The sequence below is a fragment of the Pagrus pagrus genome (assembly GCF_965226575.1).
Source record: "Pagrus pagrus genome assembly, chromosome: 4".
NCBI lineage: Eukaryota > Metazoa > Chordata > Actinopteri > Spariformes > Sparidae > Pagrus > Pagrus pagrus.
In genome coordinates this window covers 22,125,263-22,151,949 of record NC_140188.1, presented here as the reverse complement: position 1 = coordinate 22,151,949, position 26,687 = coordinate 22,125,263, and the positions used below count along the sequence as shown (strand labels likewise).

Genomic DNA, 26,687 nt, shown 5'->3' with positions numbered 1-26,687 from the left:
GTGACACGTACTACTGTATACTCACACACACCTGCTCCATCTGTCTCCTCTACAGTTAACACCGTCAGGTCATAACGTGACAGGATTTTCATCACAAAGTCAAAGCAAAGATCAGCAAGCTGCGTCCAAGTGTGTTGCTTTTTCATCTCTCGTTTGAAACCAAGAAACGAAGCCCAGAACGTTATTTAGTTTGGAGCATGAAACTGACTATAAATCATCTAAATGGGTCACTTACAGGTCCAGTGTGCAGGATTTAGTGGTAGAAATGGAATATAATATTCATAATTATGTTTTCATTGGTGTATAATCACCTGAAACTAAGAATCATTGGGTTTTCGTCACCTTAGTGAGCCTTTTATGTCTACAGAGGAAGTGGGAGTCCGCCATGTTGCACCACAGACAAAACAAACATTAGTTATTTTCCGAGGCCTTCATGTTTCCTTTATCAGTCACTGTAGGGAAGAGTGCGATGGGTGGTGTATTTTTTCCTATCTGTGTTTTAAGTATAGTATATATCTTACTTACTGGAGATAACAGCTCTGGATCACCTCAGATAGATTTCCAAAGGGTTAAAGAAACACAAATAGTTTTCATGTGAGTCTGAAAAATGACAACAACCGCTGAATTAGACCAATCCCAGTATGCAGTGCCCTAACTATGCTGACAAACTGCATCTCAATCATGAGGCCTGCCACGGCTCTCCTGCCCACTACTACAGCGACATCTGCTCTGTGGCACCCGCCGCGTCAGGTGGTATCTGTGATATTTGAACAAACACAGGCGGCATATGTGTGTGTGTAAGCATTAGAGTAACTAGGGAGACTGGTGAGGGTATGAGTAGTGCCTTGAGGCGAGGAGCAGAAGGGTGGCAGGGTTCCTGACTCCCACCTCGGCCTGTTTAGACGCTAGCCTCTATGACTCATCTACGTGTCACTAATGCTTTTCCTATGAATGAACAAACAGATACAGATCCACTGCAGAGAGGCAACGCTACCACCACGGGGGGAATAGTAAGTGTGAATAGCCTGTGAGAGTAGCATGAGCCATCCTTAGTCATACTCCAGCCTGTCTAAGCAGTGAGAGTTGCCATACAGTTACAAGTAATTGATCTAAAAAAAACAAAATAAATCAAAACCAGCTGTCTTTTATATGGCTGGAAACATGCAGTGTGGTAGCTGAGAATGAGCAGTGATGTACCCCCGCACCTGTTGTCTGGCTCGTCCCTCTCATCTCATCCAGGCTCTCCTCATTTGGGCTGCTCTCCTGCAGTAGCAGCTGTGAATATGTACACCTTGTTAGGAGGTTGACAGTTCTGGCAGAGGGAGAGACAGGGAAGTAGCTTGTTATGAAGAACAGGCTAACTATATGTCAATCCCTGCCGAGAGGAGAGAGGAAACACAAAAGAAAGGAAAAAAATCAACAAGAGAGCTTTAAGATACAAAAGCATAAAAAATCATCTCGTAATCTCAGGCTAAATTAATTCATATATCAATTTAAATATCTGAATGCACTGAGCTAAAAGCTAATTGACCCCAGCCACTCTGCTAATAAAACACTATGGTAGACTGGATATCAAAATGAGATTTGCCTCAGCAACATGTGGCCGGCCCGATCATTATGACCTGCCCCTATGTAATCCCCATTTGCTGCTCATCCAGCTCTGTCATGACTGTGCTGTAATTACACTGCATCCAATATCACAGAGAAACGCTAACAGATTCAGCAAATCTCTGATCAGCATTATGGACTTGCAGTGATGGGGCTGACTGTGTGGGTGTTATAAAAAGCAGTGAGCTGGGGTAAGTGCTAATTCAAGACTTCATAATACACTACTTCTACGGTAAACCTCAATAATGTTTGACTGAACTAAAAACACTCAGTCCTAAATGTAATGTCGTATACTGCAATTAAGATTGCAAATTGTAGCGATGTAATGTAATTAAATATGGAGAGTTGTAATAATAAACCATGAGACATATACATTTTCCACTTTGATTTGTGCAATGTACTACACATATGATATTTGTCAATTTAAAAGACCCATTTTGAAAGCCAAGAAAGTCAGAGTTGGTATGAGCAACAAAATATCATTTCGTTTTGAGTAAAAGCGCTCAGTGAACTACATCCTCTCGCTCAGTACGTCACTAACACCAACATGGCCGCCAATTTGGCACAGAAAAAGGTTAAAAGGGGCTAAAACAATCACAACAAGGCTGGTCATATTGACAGCTGCAAATACATGAAAGGTGAGTCAGTTTTAGTTTTGTGAGCCAGCTAATACACGTGACCGGCACTGCAAGATTGCAGTTAAGGGTTTTGTCGAGTGTTAAACGAGACAACATAACTTATGCTCCTTTTGGGTGTGTAGTCTTTCTAATTACTTACTTTCACAGTCTTGTACATGAGTAGTTTTATGACAGACTGCAACTTTGAGTTGAAAAATCATCTTTTAAATTGACATCATCTGTGTCATTCATGCCTCTCTACAAGGCAACATCCAGCACCTGATTAGCTTAGCTTAGCATAAATACTGTATGGGGAAGCAGCTAACCTACACTTTGGTTTTTGTACATATTAAACCAACAAGATATAAAGTGGGAATTAGTGAGCTTTGGCTGCTTGGTGGATGTTGGTAGTTAAACTAGGACAGCTCTTTCCCTTTTCGAGTCTTTACTTTAATGTATGCCAACCGTCTGATGGGTGTAGCTTTATATTTACCCTGCAGAGGTGAAAATGGTTCTGATTTTCTCACATTACTTTCTGCAACGCAAATAAGTGTTTCCAAGTGCCCAACTATTCTTGTGGCTATTGTCTTTTTTCTTCCTGGCGCACAGGTGAATTAGATTGCATGATGATGCTATTTAAAAAAAAGAAATCACAGATTCACTCACTTCATGCTGAAACCCATCAGCAGTAACGCTGAAATGATTTGAACCTCTGGTTCCAGGTACTCAGATGTGAGTATTTGCTGATTTTTTTTGTAATTTATATCACCGCTGATGTAATTTCCGGGACTGTTTGTCAGACAAAATAAGAGACTAAAAGATGTCACCTTGGGCTCTAGGAAATTGTAATGGACATTTGTTACTAATCAATAGCTCTGGTCAACATTAGCATTAGTTGTAAGAATATAATTATTCAAAATGATAATTATATGAGAACATTTTCCTATTCTCTTTTGGGGAATACAATAGCTGATATGTTTTACAGGGACAGCAAATTAGCATCTGATATAGACATCATGATGCATACTTGCTGCTTCAGTTTGTTTTAGCTTGTCTCTGCATATTGTATCTGTCCCTATCAAATATTTAAAAAAAATAATAAAAGGATAAATAGATAAAGGCATCACATTGTGTTAACTGGTTGACATGATTTCTTCTTAAAAAATACTGCATCAGGTTATCAGCTTCAAAATGAACTCATTCTGCTGCTGTTAAATTACACAAACTAGTTTGAATCCATGATTGTAATAATGAATTACGACAAAACCAGAGCCTTAAGATCTGCAGTTTATGGATCAGGTGGAGAGACGTGGATCTGCTGTTGGAGTAAAGGTGGGTGCATATGAGCTAATGTGCAGCACTCTCCTTCTCTCTCATCAGCTGTTGATGATCAGAGCTGTGAGGATTAAGTACCAATGTCCCAGTAAAGGAGCTTTGCACTGCCAAATGTAGGACCACTGGCTCTCTTAAGCTGCCTAATTTGCTCACACAGAGAAGATGCTACGTCCTCAGGATGGATTATAGGCATATGGATGGTGTGGAGCTCCTTGTTGTGGCCAGCAGTGGAACTGCAGGAGAAAGCTGCACGGGCACAATGAATAATACTGAATCAACAGATACAACGGAGGCCCATTATAAATAAACACTATTAAGTAAATGACCTTTGTGCGGGGGAACTGTGACCTTTTTCACATTCATTGGACAAATCACTCTGAATCAGCTTCAGCCAACGATAACCTTTTGTTTCATGAAAATGATCATGATCACAAATTAATAGCAGAGACTGTCACATTAAATTAGCTTGATCCATCTGATTAATATGTGCTGGATAAAAACAATATACTTATTAGGCAGCTTTTACCATTTTAAATCAGTTTGCAGCTCTGAATGTTCTAGAAGAAAGTAAGTGGGCACAACTTCACAGGCTTCAAACACATAAGAACTTTATCGGCGGATAGAAATTTGGTTATGAGGCAGAAAAAGCTGAGAAACTCTCTAACCCAAGGAGGTATAATACACATGATCAACCACTAGACTCAGTGTGTTTCATAAAAGACACGTAAAAGATGCATTCCTGCTGTGTATACTGTATACTCTCAGGCCTAGGAAGTATCTCAAAGTCACAGGGAAGAAGAAGAAACATGAATTGTGCTTAAATGGGTCATTCACAAGACCCAGTGCATGACGACCGAGGCACCGGAAAGGAGTTTTTTTTGTGGTCACAGTAGTTCCCCGCTTTATTTTGGTTATTGTAACTATAGCGATTAACTTCAATGAGAGAGTGAGACAGAGAGAGAGGGAGATGGGGCGAACATGTGACAGTGTAACTGTGGACTCATGAGGAATTCAGAGCGAGACAGTGGTTGTCTGTGTGAAACAGGCAGCATGGAGAAGGCCTGTGACATTGATCTGGCCTTACCACTGGGATCTTCTTCCTCTTTCTCTGCTCTGTCAATGCGGCAAATGAGACTGTCCCGGCTGAAACATGCAAAGAACAAAAACCTCTTTTTAATGCTGCGTCCATACAAGAGCTGATATTATTTCTCAGATTGCGTTGGATAATCAACAACCAGACATTGGTGCTTGGGCACAAAATGATCTACAGAAGCACCCCCTGAAGGAGATGTGTGCATCGATGCTGATTGGTATTCACTTAGGATGACTTTATCATAGGTTAATTGATCTCCATGTATACATGCGATTATTTAAAATGGCTTTGATAAGAAATGTCTGCATTAGGCTTGAATATATTACAGTATACAGTATAACTATGCATGTCATCATAATGAGCTTATGAGTGTGCAATGCAACTAATGTGCAATACTGAACATCTTGAGACTTGAAAGGACTTTGCCCCGTATTAATGGCGGTGTGTTATACAATGCGAGTGAATGGGCTTCTATTGATTTCGATGCATTATATAACTCATAATGCAAACTATTAATATCATCATGATGAGCTTATAATGCATTTAATCAGTGTGCATTACTGAGCATTTTGAAATATCAATAGTGTTTTGCACCATTTTCCTGTTAAACAAAAATACACTGAATGCCTATGGGTATTGTCTTTAAAATGTAATAACTCAAAAAAATATGACCAGTTATAAATAATAAAATCTACAGCAGCCATTTACAGATAAAAATGCAAGATTTGACATATGAATTGTCTCGGCAGCATTTTAATTGTGTGAGAAACAAAGCAAAAGCTATTTAAAATCATCTTTTTCAGTGACATCTCATTAAATTAAGAATCTCTTTACAAAGGCAAAGACAAAAGATTCCTGGAAACATTATTTACTATCTTATGGAAATATTCACAGCCCTCTACTTGATTAATATCCCACCAACCTTTTCAATTGAGATATATAGATTTTTATAACTATAGTGAATATTAGGTCACTGGTTCAAGCATGAGGCAATTTCCTTTTTCTGTGACTGAGCACATTTAAACTACAAGACCACCATAACCAGAAAACCAAAGGCCTTGGCCAAAGTATAGAAAATTGGATTTGCACTGTGAATGCGAAACAAACGCCGTGCAACAATGTGGAATTTTTTTTGTCTGTCACACGATCAAACGAGTGTAACGAACACACCCACCCCCATGTGTTGCTTGTCCGGCTTGCTCACATCAATCCAAACTGTGGGTAGTCGCTCAACATGCTTGGTTAAAGTCTGTCACCAGGCGTCCAGGAAGTTTTCAGCAGCAGCCGCAGCAGCAGGAGCGTCAAGTCCGCGAAGATAACCCTCGCGTTTTTGCCACTGAGCCTTCAAAATAAAAGAGTTCATGACGGCGAATTTGTTATTTGACTCATAATACTAATACAGACTAGTACATTGCCTTGGCATAGGCGGTGGCTGCCTTTTTTAAAATTTAATTCCTTGCCTTCGCCCACAAAATGACTCTTTTTTTTACTCTACATACCTAATAACCGTTTATGTTTATTTTAAGTTGAAAGTCTAAATAACCGGAAGTCGCGCTTCCGCTTTTTTCCAGCTTGTTGCAGTTGGAGGAGTGGATGGAGACGAAACATTGTTGAAATAAACCGACCGGAGACAACAAAACTGTCGTTTTCGGTGTCAGTCATACTGTCTCTCCATGTGAGTATGTTTCGCTTCTTTCTGACGGCGGAGAGGCAGCGTTTTTCATGATGGCGGTGACCGCGGCGCAGGCGTTTCGATGATGGCTAAACTGAAAAGTTAGGTAGCAAACTTTGAGCGAGGAGTCTTATCCCTGTTATCACTATAGATATTAACGCCGCCATGGCTCACACCGCTTCACTTTCGATATGGGCATTTGCTTTGAGTTTATACTTCGGCTTGACCAAGTGTCATTTTAGTATACCATTAAGAATATACACGGGGAAGTACAATATATCCTCGGTAATGGATTTGACTCCTCTTCGGCAAGTCGCGCTAACGGCTGATGGAAACGGCCTCTCCTTGGCCTCGGATCCCACTGGGACGGTGAACTTTCTGGACATGGTCAATAACTTGCAAGGTGACTCTGGAAGAGGCTACTACATAGAAATGTCAATTGGGACTCCTGCTCAAAAGGTAATGTAATATCACTGTGTATGATGTGTGTGTATCATTTAATTTAACCACCTTGTTGTGTTTTTGAGCAGAATCAAATGAAATGCACCTCTCTCCTTTCTTTCCTTTACTTTCTTTCGTTTTTCCATTTTCATGTTTTATTCAGTGTATCAGCTCAGGGTCAAGTGTTATGTTCTGTGTGTGAACAGGGGTCGGTCCGTCCACCATGTGATCCATTAAAGGGGGCTGGGTGTGTTTGTTTCCCCTCCAGGGCCTTGGCTACCTCTCTGTGCAAGATCTGATATTTAAACATGCTTGACAAGTGTTTGATATGACATCAACCGCAGCAGAGACGACTTGGGTCATGGGAAGATGAGCCAGACATATTTTAATAGCACTATATCTAATAAAATAAAATCAGCTGTTTTAATTACAGGCCTGCCTGGGACCATCATAGCAGGATAGTATCATGGCTGTGGGGTGCAGCAGCTGGCTGAGTATTTACAGCCATGGGGTCCTTAGGTAGACTTAAAATCCCCGCTCACATGCACTCACATGATGCTGCCTGTGAGGACCAGTGTTTCCTACCAGGCAGCTGACGGGGATTATGAGGCTCCCAGGGAGCAAAGAGCAGCCCCAGACTTGCACACAAACAGCATATTTGCTGCTTATTTTCTTTTGGTTGCATGGAAATATGCCCGTGTAATTTATTGTCATCACTTTATACTGCTCGTTATGTAGAGTGCTGAACAAGATCATATTAATGATTAAAGGGGACTAAATGGTCCCGGAAGAGCTGGAAGAGGGATTCTCCTGTCACTATTAAAAATACATAACGCTTAAGGGTGTTGTAGGTTTAAGGCTACGCTTTGCCTTTGTGTAAGTAGACGTGTTAAAGGTGAATTATCTCATTAGTGACTTGACCTGTTGTTCCTGGGCATCTCAAGTTAAACAGATCAGAGCTTTTAAGACTCTTGGGTGGCACAGCTCAGTTTCTCAGGCTCACTGAGGCTTATCAGTACTGCCTGCCGTGTCACTGCCCTGTGTCAACCTCCTGAGAGGATAATGTTGCAGCACTTGGCAGAGTACAGTTCCCACACCAGTTTAAAACCATTGTAAAGTAGTAAAGTTTGCTTAATACCTGCTCTTCTAATGGAACAACACAATTTAAGGGTGCCCAAAGGAGGAAATAAAGTTTAATCGTCAGACTGCATAAAGAGTAAATGGTACATTTGATATCTGTGAATATGTTCTATGGATGAGCAATAACAGTGTCAACAGTGCCTCACCTGTTGATTTAATAGATTAACAGTCACCACAGACATTGTGACTTGTCATAGCAGGAAAAACATAGGTCCAGCTAACACTAACAAGGGCTTAGTTCCATTAAGTGTCTCAGTAAGCTATTCCAGTGGACAGGCAAGCACAATACCAGCACCCTGAAACCATTTGCCTGTGTCACTGGCTACACCTGTGTGTTCCCTGCAATGACATGTCAAAATGACAGTTGTGAAAGAGTTTGTCTGCTGGGAACACAATCAGATGACTTGCTGTCTAGGTTGAGAAACCTCAAGAGGAAGTAAACATTTAATTTTTTTAAATTTTTTTTTTTACAAATATGTCAAGGGCTGGTCAAAGTGGGACCCACTGGTCACAGTTGGCCTACCATACTGTTGGAACTGGCTAACCAGATATTTCTGGTGAAATAAAAGAAATAATCAAATACATTTTAAGAAATTATAATACAAATCACTTTCTACTCATTTTTTATGTTTTGTGAGGTAAAAATGCTGATATATGTAGGATTCCTAATAATTAATTATCTTTATATAGTCAGAGCATGGCAGTCAGGAAATCAGTGAATTAAGGAAACTTGGGATCCTAGTACTGTTTTGCATCTCAACAATTCACTCGCCCACCATTAAAAATATGATATGTAAAATTTCTGCATTCAAATATCGAGAGCTTGGCTCTATATTTAGTTGACTTGTGTACGTACATTATCTAAAATGTTTACTCAGGGTAACAGTATGTTTTATTTGGTTGCCTGTCGCTTTAACTTACAGTAGAGAGTCACTGAGGAAGGAAAGAAATTGGCGAACTAAACACAACTTGATTAAAACCGTAAAATATTACCTTGTCTGTGAACATTTCTGCCTGACGTCACATAGACAGCTTTTAATCGGCAATGGTGGTTGTTTAACAAGGAAGACAATAACTCCCAGAATCCCACGCCTGTCTTTTGTTTTCATTGATAGACCTTTAGCAGCAGAAATTACATACTGTGCGATCAAGTGAGTAGTTTCAGTTTTGAACATTGCACCCATGGATGATGCTCCTTGTTCCACCTTCCGATATTCCTCCCCTGATATTTCGGCTGTTAATCTCTCTGGCTAGCAGTTTCAATCAAACCTTTAGTCATGCCAGCAGAGCTCAGTCCACTTTGGTACAGATTGGTTATGCAGTGCCAAAATGTCCTGAAACTCAATACTATATTGAGTTATCTCAATATTATTCCATCTAAATGATGATGTGATTACAGGGCCGTGGTGTTAAATGAGGCACTATTCAAATGAGCCACTAATTGCCGCATCTGTTAGCACGTGGCACAGCCAAGCTGAGGTGTCGGCTGGAGTGCCTCACATCTGCTAATTGGTACAAACAGGTAGCAGATGCACGTCGCCGCCACGGAGCCATTGCCAATTAGGCAGTGAACGCTCAACTGCAGGCGACTGCAGGCTGCCGCAGCAGCGGGAGGACGAGGTTTGCCTGAGGCTCAGCAGCCGAGCTAAGGGAGGATAGTGTGACAAGAAAAGATAGACCGTGTTGGGCATAAGGAAAAGCCTTAATCCCCCTCCTTTACCACAAGGTTCCAGTATTTTCCAATCTGGCCTGTTTGGCCGGCTCAGGCTTTGTGTGAATGGATTGATGCCATCTGCAAGGCATCAGTGGGTTTTTGATGGCACGGTCACAGTGATGGGCCCAAGGCCTATCCAATGAGGAGGAACTGATAAGCCTGACTCTCACGGACAGGCCAACTGGGGCTTCCTGTGCCCGACTGAACTGGTTGATAACACATTGTTGATAATTACAGGGTATTTTTCCCAATTGTTTCATAATGACTTCATGCACATGATGACAGGCTGTAGTTAGACATGGTTTCAGTGTGATAGGCTCGAGGGCTTGAGGAAGTGAGCTTGATGTAATTGTTGGAATTCCTTGTTTGCCTTTTGCACGCTTTAATATTTTAAGTAAACTACTTCCTGCTAGTCTGGTTTGTCTCAAACAATGGCACCCACAGAGGGGTGATAACAAATGAACTGTTGCAGTCACTGTTTGCAGCTGAGTCTGCTCAGCGAACTCTCTCTCTCTCTATATATATATTTATATATCTATATATCTTATTTTCATGGACTGTGTCATGTGCATCATTGAAGATCCACTTTATAGATGTCTTTGTTGTTGAGTCATCAGGTGGCTGTGGGGCATTAGGTTTTATGACCCCGTCATGGTGAGGAATGCTTGCTGGTGAGTGTTAATATGGCCCCTGCTCAGTAGTAGAGGTGGCAGAAGTCTGCTGGCTAATTAGTTCCTGCTCGTTGACTTGATGCCTGGAAGACAACATTATCTCCACTGCTGTTCGCCGGTCCCCACTGTGCACATGACACATACCAGGATGGCTGGATGGGTCATACGGTCATGTCAGTAGCCAGAGGCTGAAATGTTTGACTCATAGATCACGCATTAGAGAGCAATTATATCAGTGTTGCATAGTAATGTTTGCTCAGTTGTGAAGCTTGTTATATGACATTATAATACAGCTGTACACTTCAATAGACAAATGTTTTATTTGATGACAAAGCTTTGCATGAATAATTCTGCAACAAAACAGTGACTAAAATGTTTTCTGCATCATCAAAACAAAGGGAGTCTGTTGCTTTCATTTTGCAATGTAATAATTCCACACAGCCCACATTGACTTTTGGACTTCATGGAACACAAACAACACTGCCAAGTTATGGATAATGTTCATTTATTTGTCTGTGTCAAAATGCATACCAGTTGATTGAAGTATGTCTCGATAAATTCCAATATGGATCCTTCAGATACAGTAATATTACTGTAACAGAAATTATTTAATTAGTTAATATTTACTGTGTTTCCCCCTCAACGCCCTCTGATCTTCCTCTACTTTTCACTCTCTAATTGTTATTATTAGTACAAAGTGAAACTTGAATGTCTAGTTGCATTTTAAAAACTTTGTCCTCTTATCCATGTATCGCTCCCAGAGCTGTCATTTTTCGCCCTATGACTCAACGGCGCTGTTTGTTAGGGTGCGGTTGTCTTGGAGCAGATAACTATAAAGACTGATAAATAAGCCTTTGCCTTGTGTTTTTCAGCTCAACATCCTGGTGGATACGGGCAGCAGTAACTTTGCCGTGGCTGCGGCTGCACACCCATTCATTACTCACTACTTCAACACCGCACTGTGAGTGGCTGGAACTCCTTGTGACGCTTGTAACTGTAGTACAAATATTTAGATAGATATAGTTTTGGTTTAGTAGTTGTGTTACCTTCTCTGCTCTTCATTATCCGCAGTCTAAAATCTAAATGGATAGTCCTAGTATTTCTGTACTCAGGAATGAATTACATAATCTTTGCTTTGTAATTAATGAGAGCTTTGTTGTCTTACAAGAAAACAAGTAGAGTTTTCTTGTCTTGCATTTATCTTTTGAGGTAGACCCTTTTATTACAGCCCTAGTCCTAATTTTATCTACCTACCACAGACCTTTGTCTCTATTCATGTGTCTTCCCTCCTGTGTCTAGCTCCGGTACCTACCAGTCAACTGGTCGAACTGTGGCAGTCCGGTACACCCAGGGCAACTGGGAAGGTGAACTGGGTCTTGATCGTGTCTCTATCCCCAAAGGCCCAAATGGGACCATCATTGTCAACATAGCTGCCATCCTGTCATCTGAAGGCTTCTTCCTTCCTGGAGTCAACTGGCAGGGCATCCTGGGACTAGCCTATCCCATGCTGGCACGGGTGAGAGAGATGCTCGTAAAATGTATATCTTATCTTAAATGTTAAATCTCACAATCAGTAGAAAAATGCTCTCTAAAACAATATAGTCTAAAAGTATGTTGGTACAGATATCTGGTTACCGTTCGCAACTGACGCTGGATTTGTTTTTTGTTTATGATTAGTAATTAGTACAATTCAACAACAAATAAATGAAAGAGGGCATTTTAATTCCACAGCTTCCTTTGTTTATTAGGCAATTCAGAATAATTTCTCTTGAGCCCTGATGTTTTAGGGCTCAAGAGAAACCTGACATTGGTAGTAAGCATCTGGAGAAAAATCATCATCACTATCACTAGATGCTGTTTGAGGTCTGAGTTTGTGTAAAGTTCATGAAACATTTTGATACATGTGAGAAACAGACAAATGATGCCATTCTTTGCAAGGTCTCCATTGTTAAAGAAATCCATGCTCTCAATGGGACTAACCTGTTAAATAAAGGCCAAATAAAAACAGTTTGTGTCGATATTGCCTGAGGCAAGGAGAAGAAATAACATTTTACTTGATAATAGCAGGTTTTATTGAGTGAATCAGTCAGTATTTTATAACTTCCCATTTTATAACTGTCCCACATTGGTTTTACAGAACCTTTTTGCACAGGTCCTATCTGGTTGTGGTGATGGACACTTCACATGACAACAGTGATGTCATGTTTATGTTCATGTTCATTTTGGTTTTTATTCTATTTTTTATTTAATTTCGAAAGTTTCTTTTAATATCCCAGGTATGATTTACTTTTGGTGCTCTAATTTGTCCTATATAAGTTTGTATCCTCAGTTCTCTGCAGTAATATTTGTTCATTTAATTTTTTACACTGAATATTAGACAATACTTACTAATGTATGACCCAACATAGTGCACCACTTCAGTAAAAAAAAAAAGTTTTGTCACAGGTTAATTAATGGACTTAAATAACACAAATGTTATTGATGGTGTCAGCTTTCTTTAACATGATCATTTGGTGTTGAAGGGATGAGAGTGATGACTGCGTAAACCAGCACAATACGTTCTTTCATTCTGTGCTGACTAGAGCAACCTTTGGGATCAAATGCCAGTGATTGAGGGGCAGATATGACCACACTGAACACTTTGTACTGCCGGTGTCTCCTGAGTGCTCAGGTTCAATCTGCCATGATGGCACAGGACTGACATTAAAGAACCCATCTGAGACCAAAAATGTCCATAAAATGTTGTCTCCTTCATACTCCCCAAGGCTTTAAAGCCTTAAATGTTCTTGAAGATTTTGTAAAGCCATGTAATTGTATCAGGATACACAATGTTTTTCAGTTCAGTTGTGCATTTCCAGTTCACATTTTCATTCCTCAGATCTTTTGTTATCTGAACTTATACTTTATATGTTGTCTATACTTTGGCAAAGAGAAAATAAATGTGTGCTAAGTCAGTCGAATAATCACACAAACTCAAAGCCTAAAATGCTAATATAAAAGCTCAAAGAATTAATGATTACACATCCCCTGTCTCTCAATTAGCCTGACTCGTCCTTGGAGCCCTTCTTCAACTCTGTCGTGCAACAGCTGGGAATTCCTGACATCTTTTCCCTCCAGATGTGCGGTGCTGGACTGTCAGCCAGCAGCGCAGCTGACCCAGCGGGTGGCAGTCTTGTGAGTAGTCAGGAGGGGCCGTCTGGAGAGAGAAGTTTGATCAAATAATCATGTCAAATAAGGTTTGGTTTAAGGTCTAAACAGAGTCTTTGGAGACTATTTATATTTTTATGATCTCTGCCTCTAATTCTGTATTTTGGTAATACAGTTTGTCTCCGGGGCATTTAACATGGACTAGATAAGCACTTTTCCTCCCAGACAAAAAAAAAAAATCTGTCAATAGTGAATCAGACATAGCAGCTGAGTGCATTTTAGAAAAATAATTGCTTGTATCCTCAATGTGGTTTCTCCATTGGAGGCCAGGTCTAGTTAGAGTGGAGCTAATTAAGCTAAGATAGTATCCTGCTGAGAGCAGGTCTGTCACGGTTATACCAATGGCCTCTGGGCCTTACTCACTGCATCTCCATCATGTGACCCACTGATACAGACAGATGGATAAGATGGCAGGGTGCTGTATGTGTATGTGTGTATGTTAATTTATTCTGCCAAGAGGATAAACCTTTGCTGGACTCTTGTTGGATATTAACTGAGTTGTTGTCATCTGTAAATGCGTGAAGAAGTAATTTTGTTCCTTCCTCAGGTCATGGGAGGGGCTGAACCAACTCTGTATCGGGGGTCAGTGTGGTACACCCCTATAGTAGAGGAGTGGTACTACCAAGTGGAGGTTTTGAAGCTGGAGGTTGGCGACCAGAATCTGGACCTGGACTGCAGAGAGGTAAACTTCAAACTCTGCAATGCTTCCCTGATTATCTCCATCACCCATCACCATGTAGAGATGAGCATTATATTCCTGTGAAGGATATGTTTAAGTTTGAACCAGAAGACAGTACAGGCCATGCAAAATTAATTGTCAACGTGTTGAATTGTATCAAGGTTACAACACGGAAATGAAACAGAATCTGAGTAGCAGTTCTGCAAAGGAATGTAATCTGTTTATTTCCCACTTGTGAAAGAACTTCCTCGTTTTCTTTTTTTTTCTGTTTGCTCAAGGTCTTCCATAGGGGCCTGTTGAACTGAGAGAAAGCCTACTGCACTCAACTCTTTCTCCCTCTCTTTCAGTACAACATGGATAAAGCTATAGTTGACAGTGGAACGACACTGCTGCGTCTTCCTGTCAACGTCTTCAATGCAGTGGTAGAAGCCATCACACGCAGTTCTCTGGTACGTTGCTGTCTCTCCACAGACAATGATGAAACATGTTGTCAGAGCAAAGATATGCAGGGGCGGATAGCACACACTCACTCTTCAAGGACGTAGTAGCTTTGAGAGGGAAGAATCGGGAGTTTTTCAGCTATAAAAATGTGTGTGTGCCCATGATTTGTTTCTTTCTCGTTTCTGCTTTGCACATTTTTCACCTCTTGTAACCGCACACAAACAGTACTCAAGGTTAATTTGAACCTGGAAGCAACATTTTCAATTAATGTATCCACATCCTTGGAGATTAATCCCAAGTGGTAAAATGAAAGAGAACAGCAAACCCTGACCTTCTGTTTCTGTCTGTTTTTCTTTCGCCCTGCATGTCTCTCTTTGTCTATTTCTTTCTATTTGTGTCCTTTTTTCCTCTTTGGTTCAGATCCAGGATTTTTCTTCAGGGTTCTGGGACGGCACCAAGCTTGCTTGCTGGATGAAAGGAGAGACACCCTGGAGGTTTTTCCCCAAGCTGTCCATCTACCTAAGGGCCACGAATTCTAGCCAGTCCTTCCGCATCACCATCCTGCCCCAGGTACCTTGATAAACATGAACTCTTCATCAACCTATACAAACACATATCAGTGCTCATTCTTTTCCTATGATTTTGTCCGGTATCTTGCAGCTGTACATCCAGCCCATCACAGACGTGGACGGCACGTTAGACTGCTTCCGTTTCGGAGTGTCTTCGTCAGCTAATGGCCTGGTGATTGGCGCTACTGTTATGGAAGGCTTCTATGTGGTGTTCGATCGTGCCCAGCGGAGACTGGGCTTCGCACTCAGCAGCTGTGCAGGTAAGGGTACATACAGGACTATTACTGAGACAGAAAAGTATGTAAAACTGAACAAACAACCCTCCAGATTAATTGTGAATACAGCCAAAGTGCCCATTTAGGTTGTTTGCCTCTCTGCCTGTGCGTTTGTGTAGCTCAGCCCCGTCCTCGGTCAAACAGACTATGACAGACAGAGAGCAGAGGAGAGAGACAGCACTGTAACCTGGTCACTATATAGAGTCCTAACCTTGCACTGTTATTGGCTTGGACTAAACACCACTGCCCAAACACATCAAAATACTCAGAAAATAAAAGATAATGGAAGAGGGCAGAGTCTGTAAAGATATAGTTACCGTCACACACTTCAAGTGGGTCCTAAGGGATGATTGAGAGAGATTACTTTTGTACGACTCTATATATTGTCTTTTAACAAAATCCATTGTTATACCCATATTAATATTTTCATCAGCCTGACAGCATCGCGTGTGTGTTTGTATGAAGCGATGAAAAAAATCATTTATGACATAAAAAGAATGATCTTTACACATTCAGGGCTCTCTTTATACTCAGGCACAAACATATACATTGAAATCACCAAAACACTTCATATCATAAATACACTCAAAGCCTGCCACAGCTGTTAAATTTTATTTCACCTTCTTTTTACAAGTGCTTGTATAAAAATAAAGATAGGACGAGCTTTTAATGATCCCTGGCGGGGAAATCGGATGAAATCCGGTAAAACACCTCATACTTGTTAAGCGCAGAAAATATTAAAGCTTTTATGAAAGGGCAATAGGTTGAGTCTCTTTTTACAGTTTCATTCATAGTAAATGTTGCTGTTGCAGTTCAGAAGTCCATAAAGTGCCTTTATTAATTGATACATTTTGAAAAAGTAAACTGTACTGTAAAGTCCGATGTACTAATACTTGCAGATTCACTGACCTAGACTTTGAGAATATCCTGTTGATTAAGACCTTAACAACAAATGTTAAACCTTAACCAGTGGTACTTCCTGTAGTTCTGTGTAAATATGAGCTTGGGCAAGACTTCCCACTCTCATCTTCAAGTACAAAGATCACCCTTTGTTCCACATTGAGCAAACAGACATGGAGCAGATGTAGGCTGAAGGTTGAGGATGCAGACTTGTGACTGTAGGGTTGCCAGGTCTAATTCCTCAGCTGGTTTCTTAAAATGTAGACCAAGAGAACTCTCAGCTATTAATGGGTTGTCTGTGAATAAAGCATATAACCTCAGATTATTTCAGTGATGCTGCCAGTCTAAGACAACTGTTGTGTTAAGAAGCTGCCACAAGTAAATCGACTTCTAACCTTAATCGTAATACAGTTTATGTTTTATATCTGTAACCAGCATTTGTTCAGTGTCACCAAAGCATAAACTTAGCTAAAAAACCCAAACTTTTTTTTCAGCAGTTTTTGTAATAAAAAAGGTATGAATGAAGATGTTATCAACTGAAAATGTTAACAACTGAAAATATTATTCTAATTTGGTGCTACTTTTCAGGGTCATAAGTTTAATTTGGGATTTTTTTTCTTTGGAGTTGCATGCAGAGTCATTCGATTGATCAGACAAATATTCGTGAACTATTTTGATAATTGATTAATTGTTTCAGTCATTTTTCAAGCAGAAATGTCAAACATTTGCTGGTTCCAGCTTCCAGATATTAAGGATCTACTGCTGTTCTCTGTTCTTTATGACAGTAAATGAAGAGTCTTTGGGTTTTGGTCTGTTTGTAGGACAACAGAAGCAATGAGATGGCATCACTTTGGACTCTGGGCCATTGTGAAGAACATTTTACAAATGTTTTGACATTTCATAGACTAAATGGTTAATCAAATAATGAAGAAAAACAGCAGATTGATCAATAATTAAATTAATCATTAGTTGCAGCCCTATTTACATGATCAGGTGTGTGTTTTCGGGCACTATATATTTTCCTCTTTACTTCAGATTTGACTGAGGTCTGGCAACTTTTTCCTATTTGTCTGCAGTGAGCGGTGGGGCAGCTCTGTCAGAGATCGCAGGACCCTTTTCAGCAGCAGACGTGGCAGCCAACTGCTCTGGCGGGGCGCCGAAGGAGCCTCTCCTCTGGGTGATCTCGTACGCCCTGATGGCAGTCTGCGCCTTGGTCCTCATCATACTGTTGCTCCTGCTGGTCCTGCCCTGCCGACGCAGAGACCGCTCCGGGGAGATAACCGATGAGTCCTCGCTGGTGCGCCACCGCATCAAGTGACTGAGAGGCAAGGGACGGGCGCACAGGGTGAACGGGCAGGGAGACAGCGAGCGCAGCCCATGCACAGCGGTGGAGAAAGGGGTGAGGCCCGGCCTGCACCGGAAGGTGACACTCGGCTCTGAATGTCTGACTGACTCTAGACTGCACACAGCAGGTTGCCCCACGGAGGTGGACACAGACAGATCAACTGCCTCCTGAAGGGAAAATCCACCCTTAAAGCAGTTCTTAAAAACAGCTGTTGGTGATTATTTATGGTTTGAATATCGTTTTTGGTGGTGTATCTTTCTTGTTCTCACTGATGATTGGTCATATCATGTCATATGTAGATACTGTGACAGAGAAACATCCAGGATAGAAGAAGAAGAAGAAGAATAGGTGCAATTTTCTCCACCAGCTTTAAAAGTTCAGGCCTATTCTCTTGCCTCTCATTCTCTGAGCTGTCCAAAGGTATTCTGGGAAATGTAGGACATCACAAACACAAACAGAGGGGTAAATCAAAGTTTGAAACACTTAATAACTTCTGATACACACTAAACATCTCACCAGCAACGATGTACAGCAATATGAAAATAGCCAAGTGGAGTTTGTGCCTTACTGACAGTCACAGGGCAGAACATGCTGAAAAATCATTGGTGCACTCTTGAACAATGTAAAAGTTGATTTCATTTTCAGACAAACTGTATTATTAATATCTGAAAGCACACAGCCTCCTGAAATTTGCCTTTACAGTTGATAATCTGCTTCCAACAGATGTGAAGGAATGTATCTAGTGCCTTCTTATACTTTGAAGTTGACCTCCAGTCTTCCATGGAGTAAATATATATATTTATATCTATATATATATATATATATGCGCCTATCTGTGGTGAGGTTAAGAGAAAAGCTGCTCAAACAATCACTGTTAATAGGATGAATATTACTCGAAGATACACATGTTTACAGTGCCTTTAAGTGTCTCAGCTCACTGCAGACAAAAAATTGATGTACAGTATCAGCAGTTTGAGACTCACTCTGCTGAATTGCACTTTGTTCCAGTCAATCAAAAGTGTAATGTAAATCTAAAGATCAATATTTTCTCAATCTTTTATGCAATTTGTTGTATTAATGTAGTTTTACTAATTCTGTATAAGATGTCCAACTTTATATTGAAATCTGTTTGAATGTGATTTAAGTATTATTCCAAATCTTTGCTTTTTAGACACTATATGTTTGATGGTACAAATGCATATTGCACATTTTGTACACAATTGGAAGCCAAAGGAGTTTTGAAACATAGGAAACACACTGTGGGTACCTGTGGGCTACAGGGAGTTCTCTAACAAAGCCAACGACCTGTTAGAAATAAAAACTCGGTCTCTTTACACTAGTGACAGCTTCTTATGGAAAAGTCCTGAGTGATGTGACTAAAGCTGCACCTATATGTCACTGTGTGCCAAAATTTAAAGTTGTGTGTAAGTGTCAATTTGAAGGTACACTCGAGTCTTTGAATGTTCCCTTATTTATACGTTGTTTTTTTTCTGTGCCAAAATTGTACTTGTGCTGTAAACGAAAGAAGTTTTCTGACCAAATCAAAGATGTAAATCAGTTTAAATTAATAAACATTTCTTTTTTGTGAAAAGTTACCCAGGAGCAAAGGAGGCTTTGGTAGTCGGAGGGAACAAGCGTCATGTGGTTTGTGAGTGACATCTTGTGTTCACACATGGTATCTCCATTTTCTGCCTCAAATATCACCATAAAGTCAAATAAACAATGTTGATCACATTTATACAGATTAGAATATAGACTTTATATATTTCACAAAAATATACAAAAATAAAATAAACTGCAATAATATGAGATGATGTCAAAACATTGTTCATTGGAGAATAATACATGAATTTGAGCAATACCAAAGTCTGCTTCATCTGTGATGTGAATTATGTAGATGCAGAGCAGTAATATCAAGTACAACTTATTGTTGAGCCATTTTTAAATATATTATTTTTGCACACTTAAAAAATAAAATAAACTGTAAACGCAAACATCTCAGATAGTTCATCTCTGGTTCTGTCATCAGTCATCTTGATGCTTCTGTAAACAGAAAAAAATACAATTATTTTTTTGTTTGATGTGATGATTAGTGTTTTGTGAATATTAAATCAAAAAGAATATAGTCATAGCTAATCATAAATGCTGTCATTACTTCCATCATGTTAGCATCTGACTTACCTTATTAAAAATATGTAAAATATAAACAAAAAATGCGAATTACTTTGAATGATTCCATGTCAAATGACCAAGCCCAAATTAAAGTTTGAATGTGGCTTATTTTGATTGGCCAGCAGTGAAAGAAAACACACACAACAATCATCAAAACTGTTCATGAATTGTTTCAGCAACAAGTAAATATTATCTACATTAACAACAGTGAAACACGCCATGTGGTTTAGAGGTCAAAGGCCAGTTAATGTCAAAACGGGATTGCCCTTTTACTTGTCATAGACTTAAAACATTTTTACAGACATGATTAAGATGGATAGAGATAAAAGACAGCTTGTATTAAGACTCAGCTATGTGTAGGCGTTATAACTGCACATCCAGCATGAGTCCAGCAATATTACTTCGAGCACCAGCTAGTTAAACCTCAATACTTTGTTTTTACCCTCATCTGAAGGTAGATCCAGTCCAGGAAGTAGGTGACATTTCCATAAACACCTGGCTTGTTTTTCTCAGTGCAGTGTTTCCCCCAAATACTGTCCCCTACGAGCCACCATACACCGTCCTGCAGGGACACCAGGGGGACGCCGCTATCAGTCTGAGAAAGAGCGTAGCACAAAAATGAGTGAGATTTTATGAACTAAACACATAACACTCTTTGATTTAAACTATTCAAAGCTTTTCATGGATCTTGATAAACATCTAATGCTTCTTAAACTAAACAAAAAACACTGAATGTTTAAATTTAATCACACTGAGATCGTTGTAAAGCCCTTGAGATTGAATGTGGCAAACTTAAACATGATGTCATGGTCAGCAGCCATGTCAGTGCTCTAACTTTACATTCATAGTTGTATAAATGGTTTGTTGTAAGTCACAAAGTGGAGCAATTTATTTAAAGCTGTAACAGTGTACAGAACACAGTGCAGGTCCTGTTAGACTTTATGCCTCAGAGCATGAGCATGAGCATGAAAATGCTTTGAATTCCTTAAAGAACAGGAACTATTTTGTTTGTCACAGCTCCATTTGTGCATGAAGAAATTGTACCAGGAAATATCTCATTATAAAGAGTTTGTTGCTGCTTTCAACACTGATTTCTTTGACTACATTATTCTGTAGGATCATTCGAGGTTGTATCGAGGCTAACGCTTCAACATATCAACCCTGAAGGCAGTGGACCCGTGTGGCAGCAGTCTGTAACCATCTGGTGCTCACTTTAGACTAAAACAAACTGCTCTTTGATCAATTTATGAATTTAATGTGTGCTGTTTTAGTATTTAAACTTCATTTTCCCACCACTTACAGAAAATAATGTGTGTGTGTGTGTGTGTGTGTGTGTGCCACTGGTTTGTCTTATACGGAAGCACATTGCTGCAAGAAAAAGAAAAATGGATCGTTATCACGTTATGTAATGTGAAACGTTTATCGTTAACAAAATATTTTTTACATTGTCACGGAATAACATACCATTAACTTATTGGTATCACATAAAACATTTTGTCGTTATAACAAGATATTTTTACATAATTTTAACATAAGGTTTTATGTCATAACAATAAGTTAAGTTATCACGTTATAGATGTATGGAGAAGTTGTACCGCGACTCTTTGAGGTTACAACAATACATTTGAATGTTGATTGAAATATCTTGTTATAAAAATTAACTCTTCACATTATAACATGATGCTGATCTGTTTTTCTTTTCGAGCGTCGTAGCAGTACGCTGTCGTAGTCTTACATGGCACATGTCAGTTACTGCCTCCGTCTCTCTGGCACATAACATGTCCTTTGATATCCTGCCACTGTAAGCGATGGAGCTGTTGCAGTCTGCAGTGTCTATGAGAGAGACCTGAGCCTCCATCAGGTACGTAGAGCCAAGGTCTGTCAGATAACAAGAATTTAATTAATCTAATTTAAGTATTGTAGACAGTGTCTCGTCACTCATGTAACCACAAAGGTCTCACCTCCATTTACTGTGCGACCAAATTGTGTTATCCAGCCTGTCTGAGGAACTGTGATGTTCAGACCAACACTTGGGAGGCACACAGGTCCAATGTTACTGGAAGCTGCCGAAGAAAAGAAAATGTCTTGTTAAAAGACACAAAGGGAGGATTTATACATCAAGCTGCTTTCCACAGAGTGACGGACAATAAACACTAAATTGTCACCTAAATAAGAGTAATGCAGTCTAATACAACAGTCATGCAATAAATCCTTCCTTCGTGAAGGCTAAAATAATCAGTTTTTGTTTTAGAGAGGTGTTGTTTCAACTGTACGACCATTTTGGAGGATGAAGTTATACGTACAGGTGTTTCTATTATTTTGTCCACCCCATTTATATCAACATGGACAGCCTAAATAACGGTGACGCCTGTCTCTCTCTGTCACCTGTGACGTCCAGAGGTTTAGAGAGCCTCATCAGAGCGATGTCATTCCTGCGGGTGACGCTGTCGAAGCCTTCATGTGCTATGATGCGGCTCACAGAGTAAGCAGGGTTAAACAGACTGCCTAATGGATCCACTATCCCAGCATACACTGTCCAGTCTCCAGGGCTGGAGGCCCTTTAGGGAACAGAGACAGCACAGAGTAGATTCAAGGTGGATCAGACCACAGCAAGCACTGATTTGAGAAGTGTGATGAGAGGGCCTCACCTGGCCACACAGTGTGCTGCAGTGACTGTCCAGTAGGGGGAGATGATGGCTCCCCCACAGCGGTGGGAGCCTGCAACCTGCAGGCTGACCTGCCAAGGCCAGGAGCCTAGAGAGGCCGGCCGGCCCCCAGAGGCCCTGCTGGAGTTCACCCCTTTCCCACAATCTGAGGACAAAAGTGCCTGTTAGAGAGGATGCATTCACTGCCACAGAGCTTTGAGAAACAGGTGCTGTATAGACACTGTAAATACTGCAGCGTAAAGTTGTATTATAAAGAAGAGAGTGAACAAACAGAACAGTGATATCTTAAATCTTACAGTTAATTAATCATGATTATATTTAATGATAATCATCTAATTTTGAGTCATTTTTTAGGGAAAAAACTAAAACTTCTGTGATTGTTGCTTCTTAAATTGTTTGGTTTATTTCCTCCTCTCTGTCAGTAAACTGAATATTACTGGGTTGTGGAATAATCAAGACATTTGAGTACGTCATCTTGTGCTTTGGGAAACACTGATCGACATTTTCCCCGTTTTCTGACTTTTCATAGACCAAACAACTAATCAGTTAATTGAGAGATTAATCAAACAATTAGTCGACAATGAAAATAATCATTAGTTGCAGCCCTGGTTGGTAGTAATGTGGCCTTTTTAAACATTCTGGGCAACAACATTGTCTTCTAAGCATCAAGTTTTGTAGAAGCCTTAAATCTTTTTTTTAAATCTCATTTATAGATTTAATTAATTGGGGACATGCGCACAACACACAGTCCTGCTGCAGGACTCCTGCACACAGTTTCATCAAAGACAGAGACAAAATGTCCCAACATCTCAGTCTTAGATGTCAAAAACTGCAGCAAATTATCAACACAAATGCAGACCCATATACCTACTGTGTAACCTAATGATTGGAGAGGAGAAAATATAAATAAATGCACAAAAACAAATAATGAATATCTGAATTGTATTAATATATTATAATATTCCCTCTCTAGAATTAAAAATAAACTTGATTCTGCGTTGATTTCCTTTGTTTTTAGGATGTGTAATAATAACATACCAGTACAGCGCAGTGTCACCACACTGTTGTTGGGGCAGATATTGCTGCAGGTGGGAAAAAACAAACATTTGAGGTAGAGTTAGCTTCACACTGATTATCATTGAGTGTTAACAACTTAATAACCAGTTCACTAACCTGAGGACCAGCTGCTGTAGTATGGACACCTCGGGCCTGAAGTCAGACTTCACTCTTAGGAATCCAGCATCAGAGTCAGTCTTCTGTTGGCCTGATTTAAAATATGTGCCCCTGTCATGGGAAATACAACAAATTCATTCAAACACATTAATCCTTCACATGTCAGATTATAGAGGAGCACAGTTTCAGTATCCAGTGAAACACAGGAGCATGTTACCTGCTGTATCCGATTTGCTGGCAGCTGGCTCTCCCCTGTCGCTCGGTCCAGCCGAGAGAACACACCGTCCTCCAGTTTTTACTCTGAGTGGAGTAGATCTGGAGCAGGAAGCTGGAGCCGTGCAGCCTCACTGAGAGACAGCAGCAAACACAAACACTGAGCTTGTTTTGTTACAAGAGGAAAGTAGTGCAGTCAGACCACATGATCACCTCAGTGTTTGTTTGGTCACTTCCTATGGACATTACTACATTTTTATATATATTCATTGGCATTAATGTACTTTTCAGTCTCCAAGACTACTGCTAGTGTCTTAACTGCTATATATATACATATTTACTGCATATTAGTGTTTTTCACGGTATATTTTTCTATTCTTGCCAGACTTATCCTTTGCCTTTTGCTATTGTTTGCCCTTATTTATGATCTTCTTAATAATCTGATATTTTTTTCAGTTTAGCTACTACATAGTTTTTGCTTGCCATGTCCCAAGAATGTCATTGGTCAGAATTACATTGTGTTAGACCATGTATTTGACAAAACACTTTGACTTGACTGGACTGTGTGTGTATCATACAAAGAAAACTGACATTTAGCGACAGTGTTCTCTGTGGTGTCTTTAGTCAAGTTTGATGCTTTAAAAGCAAGAGAAAACAAAATCATATGTGGTCTTTCACTTGAAGTACTTCGATATAATTTGAATCATGTGGAACTACAAGACAATCATCAACATTAGTGTGTTTGATAGACTGATGAACAGAAAACTTCATAAAGCTCACAAATACAGGCACATAACTTTGATGTAACGTCAGCAAAACTTAAATCAGTGCGTTCCTTTTAGCTGTAAAAGATGTGCAGGCTATAGAAAGGCAAGTAAAACAGATTGCAGGTGTGTTTTATCCCACTTTTGGCCCCTGGAGGAGGCTGTTTACCACAGTTAGCTTCATCCTGGCCTGCAGGACAGTTCTTCACTCCGTCACACCACTGAGACTCCCACACACAGCTCCCATCACCACACTGCATCCCGTGCACACAGGCCGAGGAATCTGGGAGACAAGATGAGACGGAGGGAAAGACTTAGACACTATACTGTGTGTGTGTGTGTGTGTGTGTGTGTGTGTGTGTGTGTGTGTGTGTAAAGGTTGTAAAATTATATGATTTATTACAGTGGACAGTGGGGATAAATGCTTCACTCACAGTAATAACCGAGGAGGATCCCAGCCAGCAGCAGGAGGAGCAGCAGGGAGATCACAGCGGCCACAGTGAACTTCACACACCGCTTTTTTACATCTGCAGGACGACACACACTGTGACTGGAAACCCATTTACACCCAGTATACCACCTGGTTAAATGAGTTCAGTGATGCCCCTTTTCAACCAGGTTTATCTCAGTTTAGTCACATAAAAACATTTGTATTATTTAGTTTTTTATTGTACATGTAGAATTCTACATACAGAATATGTGTACATATGTATATGTGTGGTAATAATAGATTAAAAGAGGAACATTTGTATTTTTAATCATGTGCAAGTCACTGACCGTGCTGAAAATGGAAATCAACTTAAAGTTTATCCCAGTCATTCTATATATCTGATTAATTATTAGTCTATAAATTTTATCTGAATCTCTATCATAAGTTTTGCAATATTTAGTTATGAGACTATCATTTCTGTTTCAACTTCATCTAATCATAGGTCATTTTACATCTGGTGCATCAACACTAAACATTGAAATACACATGCACATAGATTTATTTAGTTTGCAAATCGTTTTTGAGAAAAATCCTATTCGCAGCCTGCACAGATGTCCTGTTTTAACAGTTGTATTAAAATCATTTCAACAGTATAACCTGCTAATTCAATAAAAAGGAGACTGGACTACCTTTGTGTTTGGGAATGGAGTGGCTGATCTCAGGTGGGGGTTTTGGGGCCACGTGATGGACATACTGAGGCTGAACATCTGAACAGCTGGGAGGAGAAAGTTGCCTCTGGTCATCTTCATGGATGAAATAAGGACTTAAGTCCGGATACTGTCAGAAAAGCATACACGATGAGAGTGAAGATGTCATACTCTCAATTTAAGAATTTGACCTCTTTTCTTGTTTCAAATGATAGAAAAATGCCTAAAATGCAAATGTACACGTGAGATTCGTCCTGCGTTTTAAAAACAGATCGAAACACATTTTAATCATTCACATTTCTAAACGTATATTTTCAATACTGGTATTATTAAAGTATAAATTATCAGTTCATATATTTGTATGTATGTTTCTATTCAAGAAGTTCTTCAAGCTGATATGAATACAAAAATGAAAACTTACCGGATTGGTGGTCATTTCCTGTTTAACCATCAATAGCTTAATATTTACTGCCGGATACAGAGAAATGTCCTCCTGAGATAATTCAAGCATCAATCTTGACTGTAAATAATCTGGTCAATATTAACGTCCTCTCTAAGAGTATTTGAAGCTTCAAGAGAGATTTTTTCTCTGATGAAATTTAGATGTCTATGATCTCCTCTCACATTCAGCTGGCTCTGCTCTCTACATCCTCACACCAGCGATGACATAAAGAGTGTGTGTGATCGTCTGAGTGGCCACTCCTCACACTTCACTGGCATCGGTTTAAAGTTTCCCTCCTGCGCACACAACAAGCATCAAGAGAACGGTTACCTGGTATAAACAGCCCGCAAGTGTTATCTGCTGAACTGTCAGCGCTGTGAGTGAGTGAGTGCTGTTACACTGCGGTGGAAAGG

General features: G+C 39.9%; 2 protein-coding genes across 2 annotated transcripts; one reads left to right on the top strand and one right to left on the bottom strand.

Moving 5' to 3' along the window:
• Positions 1-6,209: 6,209 nt before the first annotated feature.
• bace2 (beta-secretase 2) lies at positions 6,210-19,302 on the top strand. The gene is made up of 9 exons (XM_084350322.1): positions 6,210-6,784; positions 11,164-11,252; positions 11,591-11,807; positions 13,334-13,465; positions 14,046-14,180; positions 14,525-14,626; positions 15,039-15,188; positions 15,279-15,447; positions 17,439-19,302. The coding sequence occupies exons 1-9, from the start codon at positions 6,491-6,493 to the stop codon at positions 17,678-17,680; spliced, it is 1,530 nt and encodes a 509-aa protein (XP_084206448.1). The 5' UTR covers positions 6,210-6,490; the 3' UTR covers positions 17,681-19,302.
• Positions 19,303-19,403: 101 nt separating this feature from the next.
• On the bottom strand, positions 19,404-26,268 carry LOC311256198 (transmembrane protease serine 2-like; the record flags this gene model as incomplete). The annotated part of the gene is made up of 13 exons (XM_084351047.1): positions 19,404-19,750; positions 20,322-20,474; positions 21,615-21,757; positions 21,841-21,942; positions 22,265-22,437; positions 22,528-22,690; positions 23,584-23,627; positions 23,719-23,829; positions 23,936-24,065; positions 24,865-24,978; positions 25,130-25,222; positions 25,815-25,962; positions 26,254-26,268. The coding sequence occupies 13 exons, from the start codon at positions 26,266-26,268 to the stop codon at positions 19,733-19,735; spliced, it is 1,407 nt and encodes a 468-aa protein (XP_084207173.1). The 3' UTR covers positions 19,404-19,732.
• Between the last annotated feature and the right edge of the window lie 419 nt (positions 26,269-26,687).

Excerpts from the sequence above, each read along its gene's own strand:
- bace2 (XM_084350322.1), top strand. The coding sequence starts at position 6,491 with ATGGCTCACACCGCTTCACTTTCGATATGGGCATTTGCTTTGAGTTTA. Across the intron at positions 11,253-11,590 it reads CACTACTTCAACACCGCACT|CTCCGGTACCTACCAGTCAA; the intron begins GTGAGTGGCTGG and ends TCCTGTGTCTAG. Across the intron at positions 14,181-14,524 it reads TGGACCTGGACTGCAGAGAG|TACAACATGGATAAAGCTAT; the intron begins GTAAACTTCAAA and ends CCTCTCTTTCAG.